Genomic DNA, 19758 nt, shown 5'->3' on the forward strand with positions numbered 1-19758 from the left:
TGTTTAGTTGGAAAAAAGATTATTTCTAATAATTTATTTATTTTTTAATTAGTACTTTCTCATTATTTTTTAACAACTTAAATTTATTAATTAGATCTGAATACATACATAACTATAATAAAAAAACCAACAAATAATTCAAGTAAACTAATGAGGAAAATAACAGAACATATAAAATTATCATGACAACTTCTTCCACTGGTGCATCATCTCGAATCTATGGCAGTTTCTTGGGGGACGTTGTTTCTATACGAAATATGATATGATTTGTTTCAAGCATTGAATTAGGCCTCACATCTAACTAATAAATCTAAAGCTTGAAACAAATTAATAAAAAGTTATTTTTAATTTTTATAGATACTATCTCTAGAAGAAAGTGCTTTTTAGAGTAAAAATATGTTACTTTTCTTGAGTAAACAACTTAGATTCAATGCCTTAGTACTTTTACGCTCTGTGTAAAAGCAAAAATCCTTTATTCCAAATAATTAAACAACAATGATAAATATTCTTTTCCATAGAACGCGATACCAAGCAAGAAGCTACACAGCTTGTATTTCGAGACATATCATATATGATATGCCACAAGTAACATATTGTTCTGGAACGTGAAATTTTCTGATTCAATCATCCATTGTATGGTTTATTTGTTTTACTCATATCTCAAAACAAATAACGCAATTTAAGATTTGACACAAAAAAAGCAAGTAAGTGTTACTCTTTATTGTGCCTTGTGGTTTTTAGCCATCTCGTCCACGTCCAATTCTACTTGCCAGGATTGGAGAATCTTGTCCCATCGCAGTTTTGACTGATTCAAACCATTTTAAGAGTAAAGAAACCAGAAAAGCTATAATTAAAATGTTTATTACGAGATAAGAAAGACTCTTTACCTGTTTTCGGACGGGACCATGATCCACGGCGGTTCTCAGACAATATATAGCTCTTCCAACAATGTCTGCTGTTGAAACTGGACCAAACGTTTCGACTATCGTATGCTTCCTGTTCAAAACCCCCACACACAAGTCAACAAAGCATATAGACTCCACTTTGGTATAGCTTCAGATTATCACCCCAAGAGAAGAAGAAATGATGTATGTAAATGTAATGTACCTTGGGTTTGTTTGATATCCTTGTTTCAGCAACAACCCAACACTGATCCTTGTCGAGAACAAAAGGCTCCTCTTTTTGCATCACCTGATACCATTCAACCCTTCCACAGCTGCTAATCTTCTCACCAGATCTTGTCTGAATCGTTTGGGTCCTTTAAGACCACAGCATCTCCAACGTACAGATACCTAAGACACAAAAATTCCATATAAAGAGGGTAACGATCTAGACGGTCTCACAAACAACACACTTAATAGTTCAATGTAAAATTATGTAGACAGACATACAAAGAAGAAAAACCTTGGGTATAAATAACACTGTGCCTATTGCCTATTGGTATGAGATGGAATAGCCACTATGGTGAAACAGAATACGAGCAGGGGGAACACTAAAGAGTTGAAAAACTATAACAAAGAAAAGGTGCAAGGCTATTTACCTCGTGTTAGCAATTGGTATCTTGCGACAAGAAGCGTGTTCTCGTGTGCTGCCATCGTTGGGGACATCTCTACTCCTTTGCCAGAGTGTAAATAGGTTATCTTCCCATGGAATAGATTCTTGAAGATGATTTGAATGAGTTCTCGGTCACTCAGTTTTTCTCTCCTATGACTCTGTAAATGTACTCGAACAGTTAAGATTCCGTTAAGACACGACATGAAGTATATATATAATGTCTTGAGAGTAAAATTGTCGGCTTCAGACAAAAAGATGTGAACTTTGTAACTGTGAGTTCGATTCATATGAATATAGTTCTGTAGAAAGCATTCAATAATCAAAAGTCTCTACCTTTTTCATCAAAAAAAAAAAATCATACGATCATGAATATATTGATTCAATTAATCCGAATGCAGAGCTACAGAATGTTAATGGTTTCTAAAACCAATTTCCCATATTACAAAAAATTGAAAGCTAAACGCAAGAGATTTGAGTGTGAGAGAGAGAAAGAGAGGAACCTTGAGACTGAGGGTGAGAGAATACTCAAGCTTGTGCGCCATGTATCTGAACCATGTCGAGATCGAGGCCATCGCCGACACTTGGTAAATCGAAAGTCAATGTAAAAGGGTTTTTGAAAAGATGGCTTCTCCACCGCAGTGTCGGTTTTTCTCGGCCTCCTCGTCGCCGCCGCAGTCGATAGGAGGAAGAACCCTATGAGTGATGAGGCTATGACTGCCGTTTTCATAAACTAAAGTTTAAGATGCGTTGGAATGAAATCTGAACCCAAATATTTTAGAAGAATAATTGCAAAATGATCTCGGGTTTTATCATCTATTCCAGGTGTTCTCGCTATGTTTTACTAAGTTATTAGTTTAGTCCCTAGGAAGTACGATCTGTGTTGAGACGGCTCATTAATAAACCGGTTGGAATCCCTCCTAACGAATTTATGTTTTCATTATTTTAGTGCCATCATCTATGATAAATGACACTTGTAGCCTAAGGAAAAAAATAATTTAACACTCAAAGCGAAACCGGTTTTGCTTCTAAACCAATTTTTCTCTTTTCTGAAACTAAAAAAACCCCTAAACCCCAAAGAGTAATCTTTTTTTTTTTCTAAGTCCTCCATTTCTCTCTCCTTTTTGCAGTAAATTTTGGAGTGGGGTTGGAGATATTGTTATGTCAATTAACATACTGAATGAGCCTATAGGGTTTATAAAAAAAAGTTTTGTTCAAAAAAAAGAAATGTAATTGTCAACGCGTGGCACGTGTCCAGCTGCCAGTCTCCTTGACGCGTCATTTGGCTGACGACGTGCACGGTCTATGGTTAGGCCTGTTGGCCTGTTTAAAGAATGGGACGTAGTGTGTAGGTTGTTGGGCCTCTGATCCTTTAAATTTGTATGTGAGCTACTGGCCGTTTATTAATATAAAAAAATCTTGACGGAAAAAAAAATTGTCACGCAACCTCTGGCCGGCGAAAGAGACCAAACCCATAGTTTCCTGTGATAAAAGTTTCGTTTGTGGACATTGCTTGCTTTGCTTCATCGCTGTAGTAATAACATACTCAAATCTCTAATTTTTTTGGACAAAATCTCTCAATCGAGTGAGAGAGAAAACAGAATTGGATTTGATCCCGTTGTATGTACGTAGCTTTGAGGTTAATGATCCCGTCTCTCGCTCTCTTTCCTAAAAGATTACTTTCTCTGTAGTTTTCAGTTTCTGATTGACTTGCAACGCAAGTTTCCCGGGTTTTAGGGTTCTTCTTCTTCACGTGGTTCCTCCCTCGTCGCGAATTCTCCTTTTAAACACGTTTTTTAAGTTCCAAGCTTAAGTCCTCTGTATATTCAGTTCTTTTGCTAATTAATTGAAGACTTATATAGTTGATGATCGTATGAAGAAATCAGCTGTAGTAGTTTAATGATCTGATAACTTTGAATGTACGTTTCATGATATATAATAGTAATAGTCTCTCTTGCAGATTTGTCACATGATCATTGATAGATTACTCCATGGTAAGCTGGCTTTCGATTTTGTACTGATTAAAAAAGACATGGTTTTCTTTAAGTCTTAGAGAAAATTAAGAAACATGTGGATACAGAGCGATAGCTTGTTTCTGCTGTCACAGAGATTTTTGTTTAACAAGAAAGCTCCTCATTATATATATTATATATATTATATATATATATATATATATATATATCTATTATAAGGTCTCTTGAGATTATGTCACATGATCATTGACACGTTTGAACTTTCTATTTCTGGTGATTAAAGGACATGGTTTTTTACTTACTAGAGCAATATAGAACATGTGGGTACAGAGCGATAGCTTGTTGCTGTAGTCAATAAAGATCTTTTGGTTTAATAAGTAAGAAAGCTTCTATAATGCTCCTAGGATTTGGGATATTCCGATCATTTACTGTAAACACCAATGCAATAAGGCTTTGCTTAACAGTTGCATTCATTACCCCCTGTTCTCATCTTTTGCTTTTGCTTCTTTAGGACACAGCTAATTAAATACGTTGAGAGCCATTGTACCTGCTTCTATGTTGCATGAATAAGTCCTGTTTTTTTTTTTTTTTTGTTTTTCATTCAAGAAGAAAATAGAAAGCAGAGATGTGAAGCAAGAATCAAGAGGTAACTGAGGGGGAAAATAACGGATGTGAAATGAAACCGCGCGTGTTGATGCAGATGATTATGATACATGTACTTCTCCCAAGTCAGTATAGTTATGGAGGTCCTTATAGAAGAACACAACTCGGGCGCAAAAAAGTCTGTAATAAGGAGGAGATTGTTCGAGTCACCAACCAGGCCTTGTGTACAGAAAGACTCGACTAGTTTATCAATGTTCATAATACTCGTGTCATAAATGATGTTGGAGCTGTAAAAGTCAAGTGATTGTCCTCCAGGTGAAGTAGCAAGACTCAACTCTGCTGCTTGCATCTATTCAGATTGCAGAAAGGAAACCAATGAGGATTCAATGCAAACTAGTTCGAGGTCTGTCCCAGAACAGAAGGAAGTCAGAGATTCTTCAACAATTTAGTGGAAGATCAGTTGATGAAAGCTTTATCGTTGTGCATAGAGACGAATTGCATTGTCTCTTTTCTTTGTTTCATGTTTTCATTTATTATCACCACGGGGAAAGTAACAACACCTTATAATAAAAACTGATTCAGCAGAAGATCCAAGACGCTATATCTTCAAGAAATGAAGCAAAACAGAGAGAAACAATACAAGCAACTTGCGCAGCAATGGTACCTGAAGATTTAGTGAATGGTAGAGAATGTGGTGACAATCCGAAACAGACCGAGGAAAAATGATCATTAGAAGAATCTGAGTGGGAGCTTCTGTAAAATGTTAGTGGTTACACATATAATACAAGTAATTAAGCACTCTCTCTTTGTAAATAAAGAATGTACATAAGCAAAACATAAGAAGCAGCTTAAAAGCTTCCTCTGGTTACATAATGAATAAGGCTCTTATCTTTATAAGATTGTTATTAACTTTCTGTGTATGATTTCAAGTACAAATGTCTGTGGGAAGGAACTATCTTTATAAATAAAGTTTACGAGCAAAACATATGAAGCAGCTTTAAAGCTTCCTCTGGTTACATAATCAATAAGGCTCTTATCCCTTTCTTATTAAAAGGAAAGCAATTATTAAGAGCAACCTTGATTTAGTAGTTTATTCACAGATTTGTCATTTTAACTGATGTGGCATCACCTCAGCTCTCCTAAGCTTCTAATCTTAATTATCCTTTATTTACTAGAACAATTACGACATTTGCCATTACGATCCATATAATATAGTTTGTTTGATAAAAGAATTATACGTACATTTTTTTCGTATCCTTTTGACCTATCGTACGCATATAACAAGTTGTCTTTGTTACAACATTGAATGACATATGGGAAAGATTGGTTCTTTAGCTAGATTAGGTCTCCGATGTTGTCCGGTATTTTGCCGGAGATCGAGTTTGATGACAAGTTTAGAGTTATAAAGTTGGAGAGTTGAGTAATCGAAGTAGGTATTGATCCTTTTATCAGAAAGCAATGTGAGATTCGAGTAGAGTAGGGATGTTGTCGAGAGATTCGCGTGGGAGATGGTGAGGGAGATTTCTTGTGCATGTTTCCGAGGATGACATATTAGATAAGGATAAACATATACGAATAGATAAACACAAGTTATTAGCTGTCATAGTTATCTCCTATTATTAAGGATGAACTCATGTATAAATATCGATGTATTGATCTTGAGATGAATGACACAGAAACAGAGGTTTATACTACTTTGTTATGGTATCAGAGCCAAACAAATAAAAGTTCTTGGCAAAACTAGAATAAACCTACGAACCATCGTTAACATACTGTTACGGTGAGAATCACTTGATTTTTTTTTTACTATGGCGGCGTCACCAACATCGTCCTCTACAGACATGCGTTTGCTTGTTTCTCCGTATTACCTCCATCCATCGGATAATACAGGACAAGCTCAGTCACCCATTCTTCTGAATGGAGCAAACTATGAGCGATGGGCAAAACTACTGCTCAATTCGTTGAAAGCAAAACGAAAACAAGGTTTCATTGATGGAACTCTTAAAAGACCAGTCAACAAACCTGAAGAAGAAGAAAAGTGGGACATGGTAAATTCCATGATCATTGGATGGATCTACAGCAGCATTGAACCTAAGCTTCGACCGTCTGTATCTCTTGTGGACAGTGCAAAAGCTATGTGGGGTAGCCTTCAACGAAGGTTTTCTGTAAGTGATGATACCCGGATCCATCAACTGCACGCCGATATTGCATCTTGCAAACAGAACGGCGACGTGGTGGAAGTTTATTTCGGGAGATTGAAGGTCTTGTGGGACGATCTGGCTGATCTTGACAAAGGATTCTCTTGTTGTTGTGGGGATTCAGAATGTGCATCAATGACCAAGTATGAGAAGAAGGAAGAGAAGATACGCGTTCATCAATTCCTTATGGGACTGGATAACTCTCGATTTGGCATTACAAGGTCAAATCTGTTGAGCAGACAAACAGATCTTAATCTTGAGTCTGTATACTCGCAAATCATTCAAGAAGAACGTCACCTGAATGTTATGCGACATGAAGAAACAACCCCAGTCCTTGGTATGTCTACAACAATGCAATCTCCGCAGCCATCACAACAGTCGTTGACTAATGCTCAAGCAGCGGCTACTCGTGTTGCAAGAAACAACTCGGTCTGTTCGCACTGTGGAAAGCAAGGACATGAAGTGAGCCAATGCTTTCAAGTGATTGGTTATCCAGAATGGTGGGGAGATCAGAATGCAAAACCTACCACTGGACGTGGAACAGACAGAGGAGGAAGAGGAAGAGGGCGTGACACACAAGGAGGCAGAGGACGTGGTGGTCGTGGATCAGGTTTTCGAGCATACAACACTAATGTTGACAATTCTGGGTCGTCAACAACTCAGGCACCTGGTATTCCAAACCTCACAGACGAGCAATGGGACACTCTAACTAAATTTGTCAGCGCACAAAAATCTGCAGCCAATGAGAAGCTTATGGGTAAGAAAGAAAATCTCATATTTTTTGGCACCGATAGTAGATACGACATCATCATTGACTCAGGAGCCTCTCATCACATGACTGGCGAGATCAATCTCTTGAGTGATGTTACCTCCATAGCTCCGTGTCCGATCACTATGCCTAATGGGAACATAACGTGGGCCACACGACAAGGACAATTGAAACTTGGAGATCGTCTCATACTGAAACATGTTTTCTATGCTCCGCATCTCTCAGCGACTCTTATTTCTGTGTCTCAGTTACTTGATGATATTGCTGGATTTGTTCTCTTCACTAAAAAGTTTTGTGTGATACAGGACCTCGCCTCGAAGACTTTGATTGGTGCGGGTGAAAAGCATAATGGGGTTTTTCGATATATGGGGGCTGTGGCAGTTCAAGCAAATCATGTGAAACAGACTGCACGAGATTTGTGGCATGCACGCATGGGTCATCCATCTTCTGCTGTTCTTTCAGTTTTATCTTCTGTTGCTGGTTTTACAAATAATATTGGTGTTTTAGAAAGCTCTTGTGGTACTTGTCATCAAGCTAAACAAACTCGAGATGTCTTTCCAGTTAGTATTAATAAAGTTGATGATTGTTTTTCCTTGATCCACTGTGACTTATGGGGTCCTTACCGTGAACAATCCACAACTGGTGCACGATATTTTCTAACTATAGTAGATGACTTCTCCAGAGCTGTATGGACAATACTCCTGCTAGAAAAGAAAGAAGCACCAGAAGCCCTAAAAACATTTTGTGCTTATACTGAAAGACAGTTCAATAAAAAGATCAGGATTGTGCGTAGTGATAATGGTACCGAGTTTATATGCCTTCGGAAATTCTTTGCAGCTCAAGGAATCACGCACCAGACCTCGTGTGTAGAGACACCACAGCAGAATGGCCGTGTCGAGAGAAAACATCGGCATATTTTGAACGTTGCTCGTGCTTTGCTTCTCCAAGGACAGTTACCAAAACGCTTCTGGGGAGAAAGCATATTAGCTGCGACCTATCTCATTAATCGCACACCATCACGTCTGTTACAGAACAAGTCACCATATGAGATACTTCATGGAAAAACACCAACCTATGCTCATCTCAGAGTATTTGGAACACTCTGCTATGCCCGTCACATAAAGCGTGGTCAAGATAAGTTTGATGCAAGAAGCACTCGGTGCGTGTTTCTTGGTTATCCTATGGGCAAGAAAGGATGGATTGTCTGCGACCTTGAAACAGAGAAAATTTTTGTCTCTAGAGACGTTGCTTTCCATGAGGATATATTTCCTTTTACTGGACAGAAACCTTCACTGGTTGTTCCTGATCCGGCACCTATGTGTCAACCAACACATCCTGCTACTTTTGATGATGATTTTGACCCGTTAACTCTTCCTGAAGTATTGGAGACAGGGGGAGTTTCTAATTCTGATACTGCTTCTCCTACTACCGGACCTTTCCCTCCTCCTACTACTGGACCTCTACCTTCGACTACTGAGGAATCTGATACAGGGGGAGTGACTACTACTTCTGCTATTCCTACGACAGTACAGCCAGAACCTGAAAAATTGGGTAGAGGGCATCGAGTTAAACAGCAATCAGTTCGTTTGGGTCCGTATGTTACCTACACTGCACATATCGATGAAAAACCCCCACATGCTTCTCACTTGCCTAATGCATCGTCTTCAGGTAAGTGTACCTATCCCTTGGATAAATATGTCTCATTCGAAAACCTTGCTCCACATGTTCAGGCGTTTCTCTTGGAAGTGGAATCTCATATCGAACCAAAGTCATTCAAGGAAGCTATGAAGGATAAAAGATGGAGAGATGCTGCGTCTGGTGAAATAGGCGCGCTTGAAAGTAGTGGTACGTGGACAGTCACCACCTTACCTCCGGGAAAGCAAGCTATAGGATGTCAATGGATATTTAAAATAAAGTTCAATGCCGATGGTACTGTTGAGAGATATAAAGCTCGATTAGTTGCGTGTGGTAATAAACAAGAAGAGGGTGTAGATTATAATGAGATGTTTGCGCCAGTGGTTAAAATGAATACAGTGCGTATATTACTAGGCGTTGCAGCTGCTCGAGACTGGGAGCTTCACCAAATGGATGTGCATAACGCGTTTCTCCATGGTGAACTTGAAGAAGAAGTGTACATGAAGTTGCCTCCTGGATTTGAGTCTTCAAAACCAAATCAAGTGTGCAAGCTAAATAAGGCACTGTATGGCTTGAAGCAGGCGCCTCGGTGCTGGTTTGCTCGCTTGTCTAAGTCTTTACTGGAGTTTGGTTTCAAACAGAATCGACTTGATTACTCTCTGTTTACTCTTCGTCGCAACAACACTACAACCTTTGTGCTTGTGTATGTTGATGACTTGATCATTGGTGGCGACAATCCAGCTCTCATTAACAAGTTTAAGGAACATTTGCATAGCTGTTTTCGCATGAAGGACTTAGGAGGTTTGAAATATTTCTTGGGAATTGAGGTGTTAAGGAGCAGTGCAGGCATTTACTTGTCTCAGAGGAAATACGCTCTTGATATTGTTTCAGAGTGTGGGCTTCTAGGTTCAAAACCAGTGGATACGCCTATGGAGCAGTATCATAATCTTGCTCGAGACAATGGTCCATTCTACACAGAACCTTCAAAGTATCGACGGCTAGTTGGAAGGTTAGTTTACTTGGCTATCACGCGACCGGAACTGTGTTATCCAGTACACATTCTTGCTCAGTTTCTGCAACAACCACGACAAAAGCATTGGGATGCAGCGGTTCGGCTTGTGCGGTATTTAAAGGGGCTTCCTGGACAAGGGATCTTGTTAAGCTCAGCAAGTGACCTCTCACTGTCAGCGTATAGTGATTCAGATTGGGCAGCTTGCCCATTGACGAGGAAGTCTCTCACGGGTTACATTGTTATGATGGGAAACTCACTTGTATCTTGGAAGACAAAGAAGCAGCCAACAGTGTCGAGGTCGTCAGCAGAGGCTGAATATCGTGCTATGGCAATGACTTGTAGTGAGTTGAAGTGGATGATAGGCGTTATGGATTCATTGGGAGTCAGGCAACGGTTTCCGATACCGTTTCAGTGTGACAGTAAAGCGGCCATACACATTGCCACTAATCCAGTTTTTCATGAGAGGACTAAGCATGTGGAGGTCGATTGTCATTTTGTTCGAGACTTTGTTAAGGCAGGAATCATAGCTACTAATCACATTGGTACGATGGAACAGTTAGCTGATGTACTGACAAAGTCACTTGGGCGACAGCAGTTACTCTATTTACTTGACAAGATGGGTGTTCGAGATCTTCACGCTCCATCTTGAGGGGGAGTATTAGATAAGGATAAACATATACGAATAGATAAACACAAGTTATTAGCTGTCATAGTTATCTCCTATTATTAAGGATGAACTCATGTATAAATATCGATGTATTGATCTTGAGATGAATGACACAGAAACAGAGGTTTATACTACTTTGTTATGACAGAAGAGATCAGAGGTGGAGACGGGTTTGGAGAAGACGGTGAGTTGAGGTTAATTAGGCGAGCGAGGCAGAGTCCTGAGAGGCTGTTGCGGCGGAGGAAGGAAGAGACGACGGAGAAGAATTGAATGAGTCAGGGAGGCGAGGTGGTGGGGAGAGAGAAGGGCAGTTGAGGAAAGAGAGAAAGAGATGGGGAGAGCGCTTTGAGTGTTGTGGATGAGATGGAGAGAACAAAGGAGCAGTTTGTGAAGGAGGAGATAGAACTGACGAGGCGGAATTGGGAGCCAGCGGCGAAGGTTACGACGGTGGTGAGGGTTTGTAGCAGGGACGGTGGTCGCATGGATTTATGACGGTGGGATCCGTGCCTCGGTGGGCATGTTGATAGATTCGAGAGATTTGAGCTGTTGTGGGTCTAATGGGAGAAGAGGAGGTGCGAGGAAGAGGAATGATGGTTGGTGGAGGAGTTTTTTTTTTTTTTTTTTAAAGAATTGGTGGAGGAGTTGGGAAGAAGGAAAGAGCGTTGATATTGATTCTCACCTTCGCAAGCTTGATCTCTGTTTTTTTTATCAAAAAAAAAAGCTTGATCTCTGTTTTTTTTTATCAAAAAAAAAGAAGCTTGATCTCTGTTTTTAAGCTTTAGCGTTTTAAGTTTCTGGGTAAATGTTAGAGAAGCCATGAACTACAATCTCAATTAGTAATGCTCTATGAAGTGCTTAGTTTATGTATGGTTTTAGACTTTTAGTTGTTAGGAATAACGTATCTAATGCAAGGAAAAGAGAACTGGTTTCATCAAGATGATTTTTCAGTCATTAAATTAATTAAAAAGTATTAACTTTCTTAGTACTACAGCAGCATAGTTATCAAATTAACATATGGTTTGAGTAAAATTTCTCTAAGGATGATTATAAGTTTCAGGAAATATATAACTACTACGTCTCAGTGAAAATATTCTACTCTTTTTAATGTATATCTCTCTATACCGTCAATCACTATGAGAAGGGCGCAAGCTTTTCTAAATCCGCTTCTCAACTCTCCACCAGTCGTCGAAACTATTTAAGCTTGAAATTTTGTGTTTATGTGTGTTTGAGGGATAAAAAAGAGAGGTAAGGTTCGGTTTCGTGTGTGTGTCAGAGAGAACTATGGTTATGCTTTGTGTGAAGAATTATATTTGTAAGCTTTAGGCCATACATTTGGGTGAGTGCAGTCCACATCCTATATTGATATGATTACAAGACAATATTTTTATTTTGTGTCTAATTTAAAAAGGAACTATATTTCCAAAACATTAAAAGGAATTAAAATAATCCAAATTTATGTAGCTGAATTTAAGATGATATTTGGAGGAATCGGTGTACATTTTATTTGGGTTGAGAAAATGAGTTAAAGGAGAACAATTGAAGACCCTTAAGGTCGGGCTTCAACTCTTGGGAGGACTGGTTTGGTCTTTGACGTTATTAGGATGTGGCTAGGTTGCGCATGAATTTCTGCTGCTTGAAGTCTGTGTGCATTGTCAGATTAACAAATTGGGAAATCTGCTACTCTACTTGACCTTTGATATGACGTCAGTGGATTTATGAAACTACTTTCCATTCATATCAGTCTCCTAGATGTTAAGTTCCATCTTCTTCCTGCATCATGAGGATCATAGGTTTAGCTCAGTCTCCATATCTCGGGGTTATGCATAGAATTGGTAGATATCAGTTACAGTGAAAGTTCAGAAGATTTAGACTTCCAAATGTTCGTTAACGTACATCTCATTGTTACTTGGCTGCACCTCGAGTCATCTCTTGAGCTTTATGCTTTTAGTCTTTATCAACAGAAACAAAAAGCAAGCAAAGATAAAATAGAAAATAAGAAAATGTTGGTTGGATAAGAATCTCGGATTAACTGGTTTAGAGAAAATATTTGATTTGTCTTATGAACTGGTTTAGAGTGAATAGATTTGAATTTGTCGTATGAATCTTTATTCCCGTTTCTCAAATTTCTCGACATTTGAAATGAACAAAACATTTCTCATCTTCTCAACAAATGAGTTCTAGAGAATATGGTCACCAAATCTGTTTGGGTTTTTAACAGAACTAAGACCCAATAATTATTTAAATAAATCATCAATCTATTATTTATATCTTATCATATTTAATCTTTCATATGTCCTGGTCCATATCAAAATAACTGAATATATAATTCACAACCCAAGTTATTATATATGTAATACATGTATATGATTAAAATTACATATGTTACGTTTTATATATAATGCTTAATAATAGAAATGGTGAATTAAATTGTAAATTGTCAAAAGAAAGAATTAAAATGTAAACTAAAATTATTTCATTTTCATACACACTCACCCCGCACAAGGTGCGGGTCTCTACCTAGTCTTTATAAGATTGTTTTTTAACTTCCTTTGTATGATTTCAAGTACGTATGAATGTGGGAGAAAGTCTTTCCCGTGGTGGATGTGTAATAATTGTTTGCTTGTTTGGTCTATTTTACATTTCCAATTTGTTCCATAGAAAGGACCACTGTCACTTCATTTCCTAAAATTCCATTTTGAATTTTTGTAAATTTGTAATCCAAATTGTTTGGGACAATCTCAGCCGTATATCTCCTCAAACAGGAAACTATAGTCACTTTCTCAAATTATTTTGTAAGAGTTCGGAATCCGGCAAGCTCCTAAAAGTATCGGCAGCCTAGACTTATTGTGCTGATTAATTATCTTAAAATTATATTGGTTTCTTGTTTTTTATAGGTTGGCAAGAAACAGAAGCAATGTTTTTTAATATTTATGATAACTAATAACTTGGCGGTTGAAGTAATTATTGAATTTGTTGATGAATGAATAATTGCTTTTGGGGATTTCTTGTGTTAATCACAGCTTGCTAATGAAGGTATAATCATTAACAATCTGAATTAGTTTAGGTGACTCATTATGGAATTGATGCTCACAAAAATAGGCATGTTTGCTCGTTTATTTCTTCTACTTTAGTTTGTATAGTTTGTCAAAAATTGAAACAGTTATAAAGAAATAAATATGAAAAGTTGATTAAAGAGTTAAGTGGTGGTCGAGTTGGCAAAGCAAGGCACCCTAAAACACATCATAACATGTGCAAATTGCAACAACATATATACATCATCCTTGTCTTTTCATTTTCAACAACATGCATATTCACCAATGGCTGCGCAGATTAAATATATACCGTTAGAAAAAAAAGATTTTAAAACGTTTAAGAATATGAGAAACATGATTGATGTAAAATAATGAATCCCTCAAGGCCTCAATAATAGTCAATAGTCAATAATCAATACTATTAAACTAATCTTTTTATATATAGAAAACTGAACTTGTTTCAACAACCGATACGTGTACTTGTTTTTAAGAGCATCTGCATTAACCTTTCTCAATAAATTTCTCACTATTTCAAAAATAATAATATATGAAAATAAATAAATGAGATGAGTATTTTTAAATTAAAAACTTTAAAAAGGTGTGAAATTCTTTGAGTAATTTGATATTGAATTTTATTACATAATTTAATTATATTAAAATATTTTTTAATACAAAAATATACGTGTTTCTTATCTATAATGTTGTTCTTATTAATTTGACTATTTTATACTTGCTAAATATATAGTACTTTTCAGGAGTCAATGATTACTGTTATTATATTTAATTAATTATTTTTACTATAATTTAATTAGTGTCAAAACTATCGTCTGAGAAAATGCGGTTTAATTCCGTTTGTTATATATTGACCTTACTGGCTTGACAAAAATTCGGGTTCAGTATATTGGTTAGATTTAATTTCAAGCGACCTTTATTAGGTCTTAAAGTATACCTTAAGCCTAATGATTGTCTACGACTGAAATAAATATGTATATGTCACAAAAATGAAACAAGAAATTCACTGTAAAGATAAATACTTTTATTTTATCTATATAAAGCTTGAGGCTTGAAGATTAAGATGATCATTCTTACTTGGCGACCGCAAAAGAAAATGGGACTCTGTTTCCAACCCATCTTAGCCTCTCTGTTTCTCATACTTCTCTCTTCACTCCCTGAGCTATTAGCACAATCTCAACAACATTTTTGGGGACAAAACAACACAAGCTTGTTGGAAGGAGAGAGATCATGCAACTGGTTTAGAGGCAAATGGGTCTATGATTCTTCATATCCACTCTATAGTCCCTTTTCTTGTCCCTTCATCAACCCTGAATTCAATTGCCAGAAAACCGGTCGACCCGACACTAACTATCAACACTTCCGATGGCAACCTTTCTCATGTTCTCTTCCCAGGTAAAATACTTGCACATATGTTTCAAACACTAGTTTTTGTGTATGCGTTTAATATGTTTTTTGTTCTTCTTTCTATTAAATATTTCCAAAATGTAAAAACAAACGTTTATTGGTGTTTACGTTCAGAAATTTTTTTTTTTTTTTTTGCTAAAAATTTACGTTCAGAATTGACAAATGAATTTTATTTTTAAGATAGTAAAGAGTATATGTTCATTTATAAATAAAAAGTACACATGTATCATGTATATTACATGTAAGTAAGTCTGTATCTCATCCAAAAAGGTTATATATCTTTTTTGCTATCGAAAGAATCCATATGTATGTCCTTTTTCAAAAAAAAGAATCCATATGTAATTGGTTTTTTTTTTTTTTTGTAAACTAATATGTAATTGGTTTTGCAGCTCTAATTATATGAAACTAGTAATAGCTAACTAGTATGTGTATACTGAAAATTGATATTACGGAAAAATCTATAATATATTGTATTTGCCTAAACAAAAATGTATTAAAAGTTTATGAGACACTTTTCTTCATGTGAGAAATTAACAAATACATTAGGAATTAAATAAATTTACAGATTCGATGGGGTGAACTTTATGAGGAGAATGAGAGGGAAGAAGATAATGATGGTTGGTGACTCACTGAGTCTCAACATGTTCGAATCGTTGGCATGTTTGCTTCATGCATCTCTTCCTAATGCTAAGTACTCTCTCCGTCGAGGCCAGCCTCTCACTTCCCTCACTTTCCAGGTTTTGATTTTTATTCATTAATTTGTTATTTTCTTATTTTATTTGCCTTTTCTTTTTTCTTATGTTTCCTATTCACATCTCAATAGCTTCACTTTAAAGTAAACTTCTCAATGAGCTAATTATGATTCTTTGATATTTTTTGGGCATTCTTCCTTGATTTTACAAAAGATCCTTAGCTTTACCAAGTGAGCACCTAACACCACTAGCAGTAGAACCCTACTTAAATTATTAATCTGTGGGAAAATAGTTGTTGATATAACAGTCGTCGCCAAATGTCCTCCTTTTATTTTCTCTCAACCTAGTCAGAAAAAAACATTAACATTTCTAACTGAAATGACAACAATTACATAGTTAATTTTTTAGAAATAATTTGCTTTATTCTAGAAATAAAATTATTGATTAAAATCAATGATAGAAAGGTTTATTTTGAGTTTTGAAGTCTCATCTGATTTTGGGGAGGGGCGTCTTTATACTGTGCAGAATATTCTATAAATGATATATTTTAACAATATTAATCTAAATTCTTCCTTAACTCTTTTTTTTTAACGTCTGGATCGATTATTATCGATTAATTATGCTATTACAACGATGAGAATATTACAAAGACGATTCTACAGCTGACAATTCTACCACCCTGTGAGAATACACGCCTGACTGCATCACTCTGAGCCGTCCTATGAGATCCATGTTCGATGGTACGCCTTGCACCAAGCTGAAGACCTCCTGTAACTCGTTTCTTCATAATCTGCATAATTTGATATTTTCTGGGGTTTGAACTCCAGGCCTCCAGATGTAGAAGCAATTAAACCCTTAATCAAACCACTGGACCAAAGGAGCTTCCACGATTCCTTAACTCTTTGGGTTAAAACTTAAAATAGTAATTAACTAATTATGGGAATGTTCATCGATCACGTACCAATGAAACTGGTAGGAAAGTAGTAAACCATATACCAATTTAACTAAAGTTTTTTACAAAAAAAAAAGACTCTTTTAGCTCATTGGTATTGAGCAAAGTTACTGGGATCACTTATGTAGGTATGTGTATATATATATAGTTTTTTCCAACAAATATTAACTAGCAGATATTGATATTTTGTAGCAAGACCTAATATTTGGGATAATTAATTAAAATTTCAGCAAATGATTCTGGTGGCGAAACTCCAATATGAAACCTGTCAATATTAACTGTCTCCACATTTAGTTATTTTGAATCGGCTTTCTCTTTTGGTTTTGAAGATTTAATTTTACATCAGAAACATAGATAACTAAGGTGATTGGTTGGGTTGTAGGAAGTGGCTTTAGTTTTAATTTTTGTCTACAACCCTAAATATCACCAATCATGATTTATATTAATTTTTACAGCTACAACTAAAAAAGTAAAGTTACAGCAAAAAAATAAAAATGGTTTTAAAAACTTTATTTTCTAAAACTTCATCTTTTTAGCTATATCAAATTTTAAAGCTACATCTCTTAAACCTAAATCAAAATATTCTACAGACAAAAATCTAAAACAAATTTTTTACGGTTATAGCTCAACCAATCATCCCCAACATGAAAAAGAGAACAACTTGTGCATGATATGTAATGCTATGTGATCTACGTAACTATATTAATTTCCTTTAAGTTTGGGATTCGATAGATCGAACACTTGTCATATAATACTAGAAAAATGGAAGTAAAGAGATTTAATTAAGTCCAAAACATCATGGCCCAATGGTAAGGACGGGCTCCTTCCTGCACCTAGGTTGTGAGTTCGAACCCTGCTGGAAGGAACTAAGTCATGATTTCTGGACACCAACACGGATATGGACATATGCTTTAGGGCCCATTTGCATACCCGGAGAAAAGATCTATCCGTGGACTGCACCTCCCCTTGGAGATTAGTCTGGGCTCTTCCATAGGCCCGGGATACCCCAGATTAATCAAAAAAAAAAAAAAAGATTTAATTAATGACTATATTCTATATATATGAGTCATTAGTCATATATATGACTGATAAATATTTTACATTGATACTGAAAAAGAGTTCCTGCAACGTCCCCGTCTATTATATATCTTCTCAATTGCTCATCTTTTATCGTTTAAACAATTGGTTGCTTAAGATAATCCTGTATATTGTCATTATTATTGCAAATTGTAAGGATAATATATTTGTGGCCAAGACAAGTATAGGTTACGAAAATCTAAATATGGACCATTCTGACATAAGTCGTACGTAGTTATTAATCAGTTTTTACTGAAACATCTAATAGATGTAGAACCAAACACAAACGACAGAATGCTTCATTAAGACACCATGTACAATATGATTTTGATAACCACTTTAGGTCAACGTCTTCTTTCTTCTTTGTCGTTTTCTAATCGCACAGTGTATAATAAATTAGTAAGTGGGCCTGCACGAATTTAATTAATTACTTTTACCCGCTATTAATTGTTTTTTGGGGATCTCTCCATATACTTATCTACACGACTACACAGTACCTAAACAGTGACAAGTCTGTCTCCGTTGGGTCTGACTTCGATCTTTAGCTTATTCGTTAGGTGTACGTGTCTTTCTCTCTTTTCGCTTAACTAGAAGAAATTATGAATATACATGTTTTAAAAAGTAATATTTCAGTTTAACATAAGGATTTGTTTGTTAGTATTTCTTCATTGTTCAGTATCAATGTTAGGATACACATACACAAACTTCTATTCTTTTCTTCTACGAATGCCTCGCTTAAATATTTGAATATATATACGGGTTTGACATGCTCTTGCAAGGAAGAAAAACCCATGTTAGTGTTGATTGTTTGACTAATAATTTAAATAAAACTTACATTTAATTTAAGTGATGGTATAGAAAAAATTAAGCTAACATACGTATACACGATGGTCTTAAAAATGAAAATATGTATACATGTGGTCAATTTGCTTAAAACTAAAAACGGTACATAAATATGATATTTGACATAATGACATCTTTTAACAAGTAGATAAAATTAAGTGTCCAAGAATTCCATATCTTTTTTTTAAAACAACTTAGCTTCATTTGATGTTACAAATACCAACAGTGTTGTATTATCGCTAACTGACTAAATGAAAAATGGGCAGGATTATGGAGTGACAATACTTCTGTACAGAACACAGTTTCTGGTAGATGTGGTTCAAGAAAAGGCAGGACGAGTGCTTGTACTCGACTCCATCAAACAAGCCAATGCTTGGCTTGGCATGGACGTTCTGATCTTCAACTCATGGCACTGGTGGACTCATACTGACGGAATCCAGCCGTACGAGCACATTACTTAACCCTATAAAACCTCTCTTTCTTTCAACAATATCTTCAAATGTTTTATTAAAATGGTTGTTAATTAGTTAAGTGTACAATAATGGTTGGTAGGTGGGATTATATGAGGGAAGGAAACAACTTGTACAAAGACATGAACAGGCTTGTGGCTTTTTACAAAGGACTAAACACATGGGCTCGATGGATTAACGGCAACATTAACCCTTCACGCACTCAAGTCTTCTTTCAAGGTGTTTCTCCTGTCCACTACGAGTAAGTTTTCTTCTCTCATCTTACATAGATGAGACTCAAAATAATATAAACATGCTGCAATGGATGCTGATGACTTTTAAAACATACATTCCAAACACTAACTGTGTTTCAAAACAGTGGAAGGCAGTGGAACGAACCATTGAAGTCGTGCAAGGGACAAACTCAGCCGTTCATGGGACAAAGATATCCAGGAGGATTGCCCTTAGGTTGGGTTGTGGTGAACAAAGTGTTGAGCCGAATCAAGAAACCGGTCCGTCTTCTTGATCTTACAACTCTCTCGGAGTATCGCAAAGACGCACACCCAAGTCTCTACAATGGTATCGCAAAGGGTTTAGACTGTAGCCATTGGTGTCTCCCTGGTCTCCCTGACACTTGGAACCTACTTCTATACGCATCTCTTACTTCATAGTTCTCCTTTTTATACAATTCAATAAATAATTTGTGGAATTCTTGTGATTGTGATTGTGATTCAGATTTTTATCTTTAAATGTAATTAATATTTATACTAATTATATTTTGGGCTTAATTTCTCCACATATTTGTTAAATTTATTAACTTCTTATCCAACCTATTATAACGTGCATGCTTTACAATCTTTAACATAAGGCCGGCAAAACTTATGTG

General features: G+C 36.3%; 2 protein-coding genes and 2 pseudogenes across 2 annotated transcripts; 3 read left to right on the plus strand and 1 right to left on the minus strand.

The window, feature by feature from the left end:
• Positions 1-718: 718 nt before the first annotated feature.
• LOC130510080 (uncharacterized) lies at positions 719-2300 on the minus strand (annotated as a pseudogene).
• A 1899-nt stretch (positions 2301-4199) lies between these two features.
• LOC130510081 (uncharacterized) lies at positions 4200-5004 on the plus strand (annotated as a pseudogene).
• Positions 5005-5817: 813 nt separating this feature from the next.
• LOC130509183 (uncharacterized) lies at positions 5818-7691 on the plus strand. Its single transcript, XM_057004908.1, has 2 exons — positions 5818-7082; positions 7400-7691. The coding sequence occupies exons 1-2, from the start codon at positions 5936-5938 to the stop codon at positions 7432-7434; spliced, it is 1182 nt and encodes a 393-aa protein (XP_056860888.1). The 5' UTR covers positions 5818-5935; the 3' UTR covers positions 7435-7691.
• A 6810-nt stretch (positions 7692-14501) lies between these two features.
• LOC130509184 (protein trichome birefringence-like 40) lies at positions 14502-19668 on the plus strand. The gene is made up of 5 exons (XM_057004909.1): positions 14502-14847; positions 15425-15596; positions 18690-18865; positions 18976-19134; positions 19252-19668. The coding sequence occupies exons 1-5, from the start codon at positions 14516-14518 to the stop codon at positions 19541-19543; spliced, it is 1131 nt and encodes a 376-aa protein (XP_056860889.1). The 5' UTR covers positions 14502-14515; the 3' UTR covers positions 19544-19668.
• Positions 19669-19758: the final 90 nt, after the last annotated feature.

The sequence above is a fragment of the Raphanus sativus genome, chromosome 3 (assembly GCF_000801105.2).
Source record: "Raphanus sativus cultivar WK10039 chromosome 3, ASM80110v3, whole genome shotgun sequence".
In the NCBI taxonomy this organism is placed as follows: Eukaryota; Viridiplantae; Streptophyta; class Magnoliopsida; order Brassicales; family Brassicaceae; genus Raphanus; species Raphanus sativus.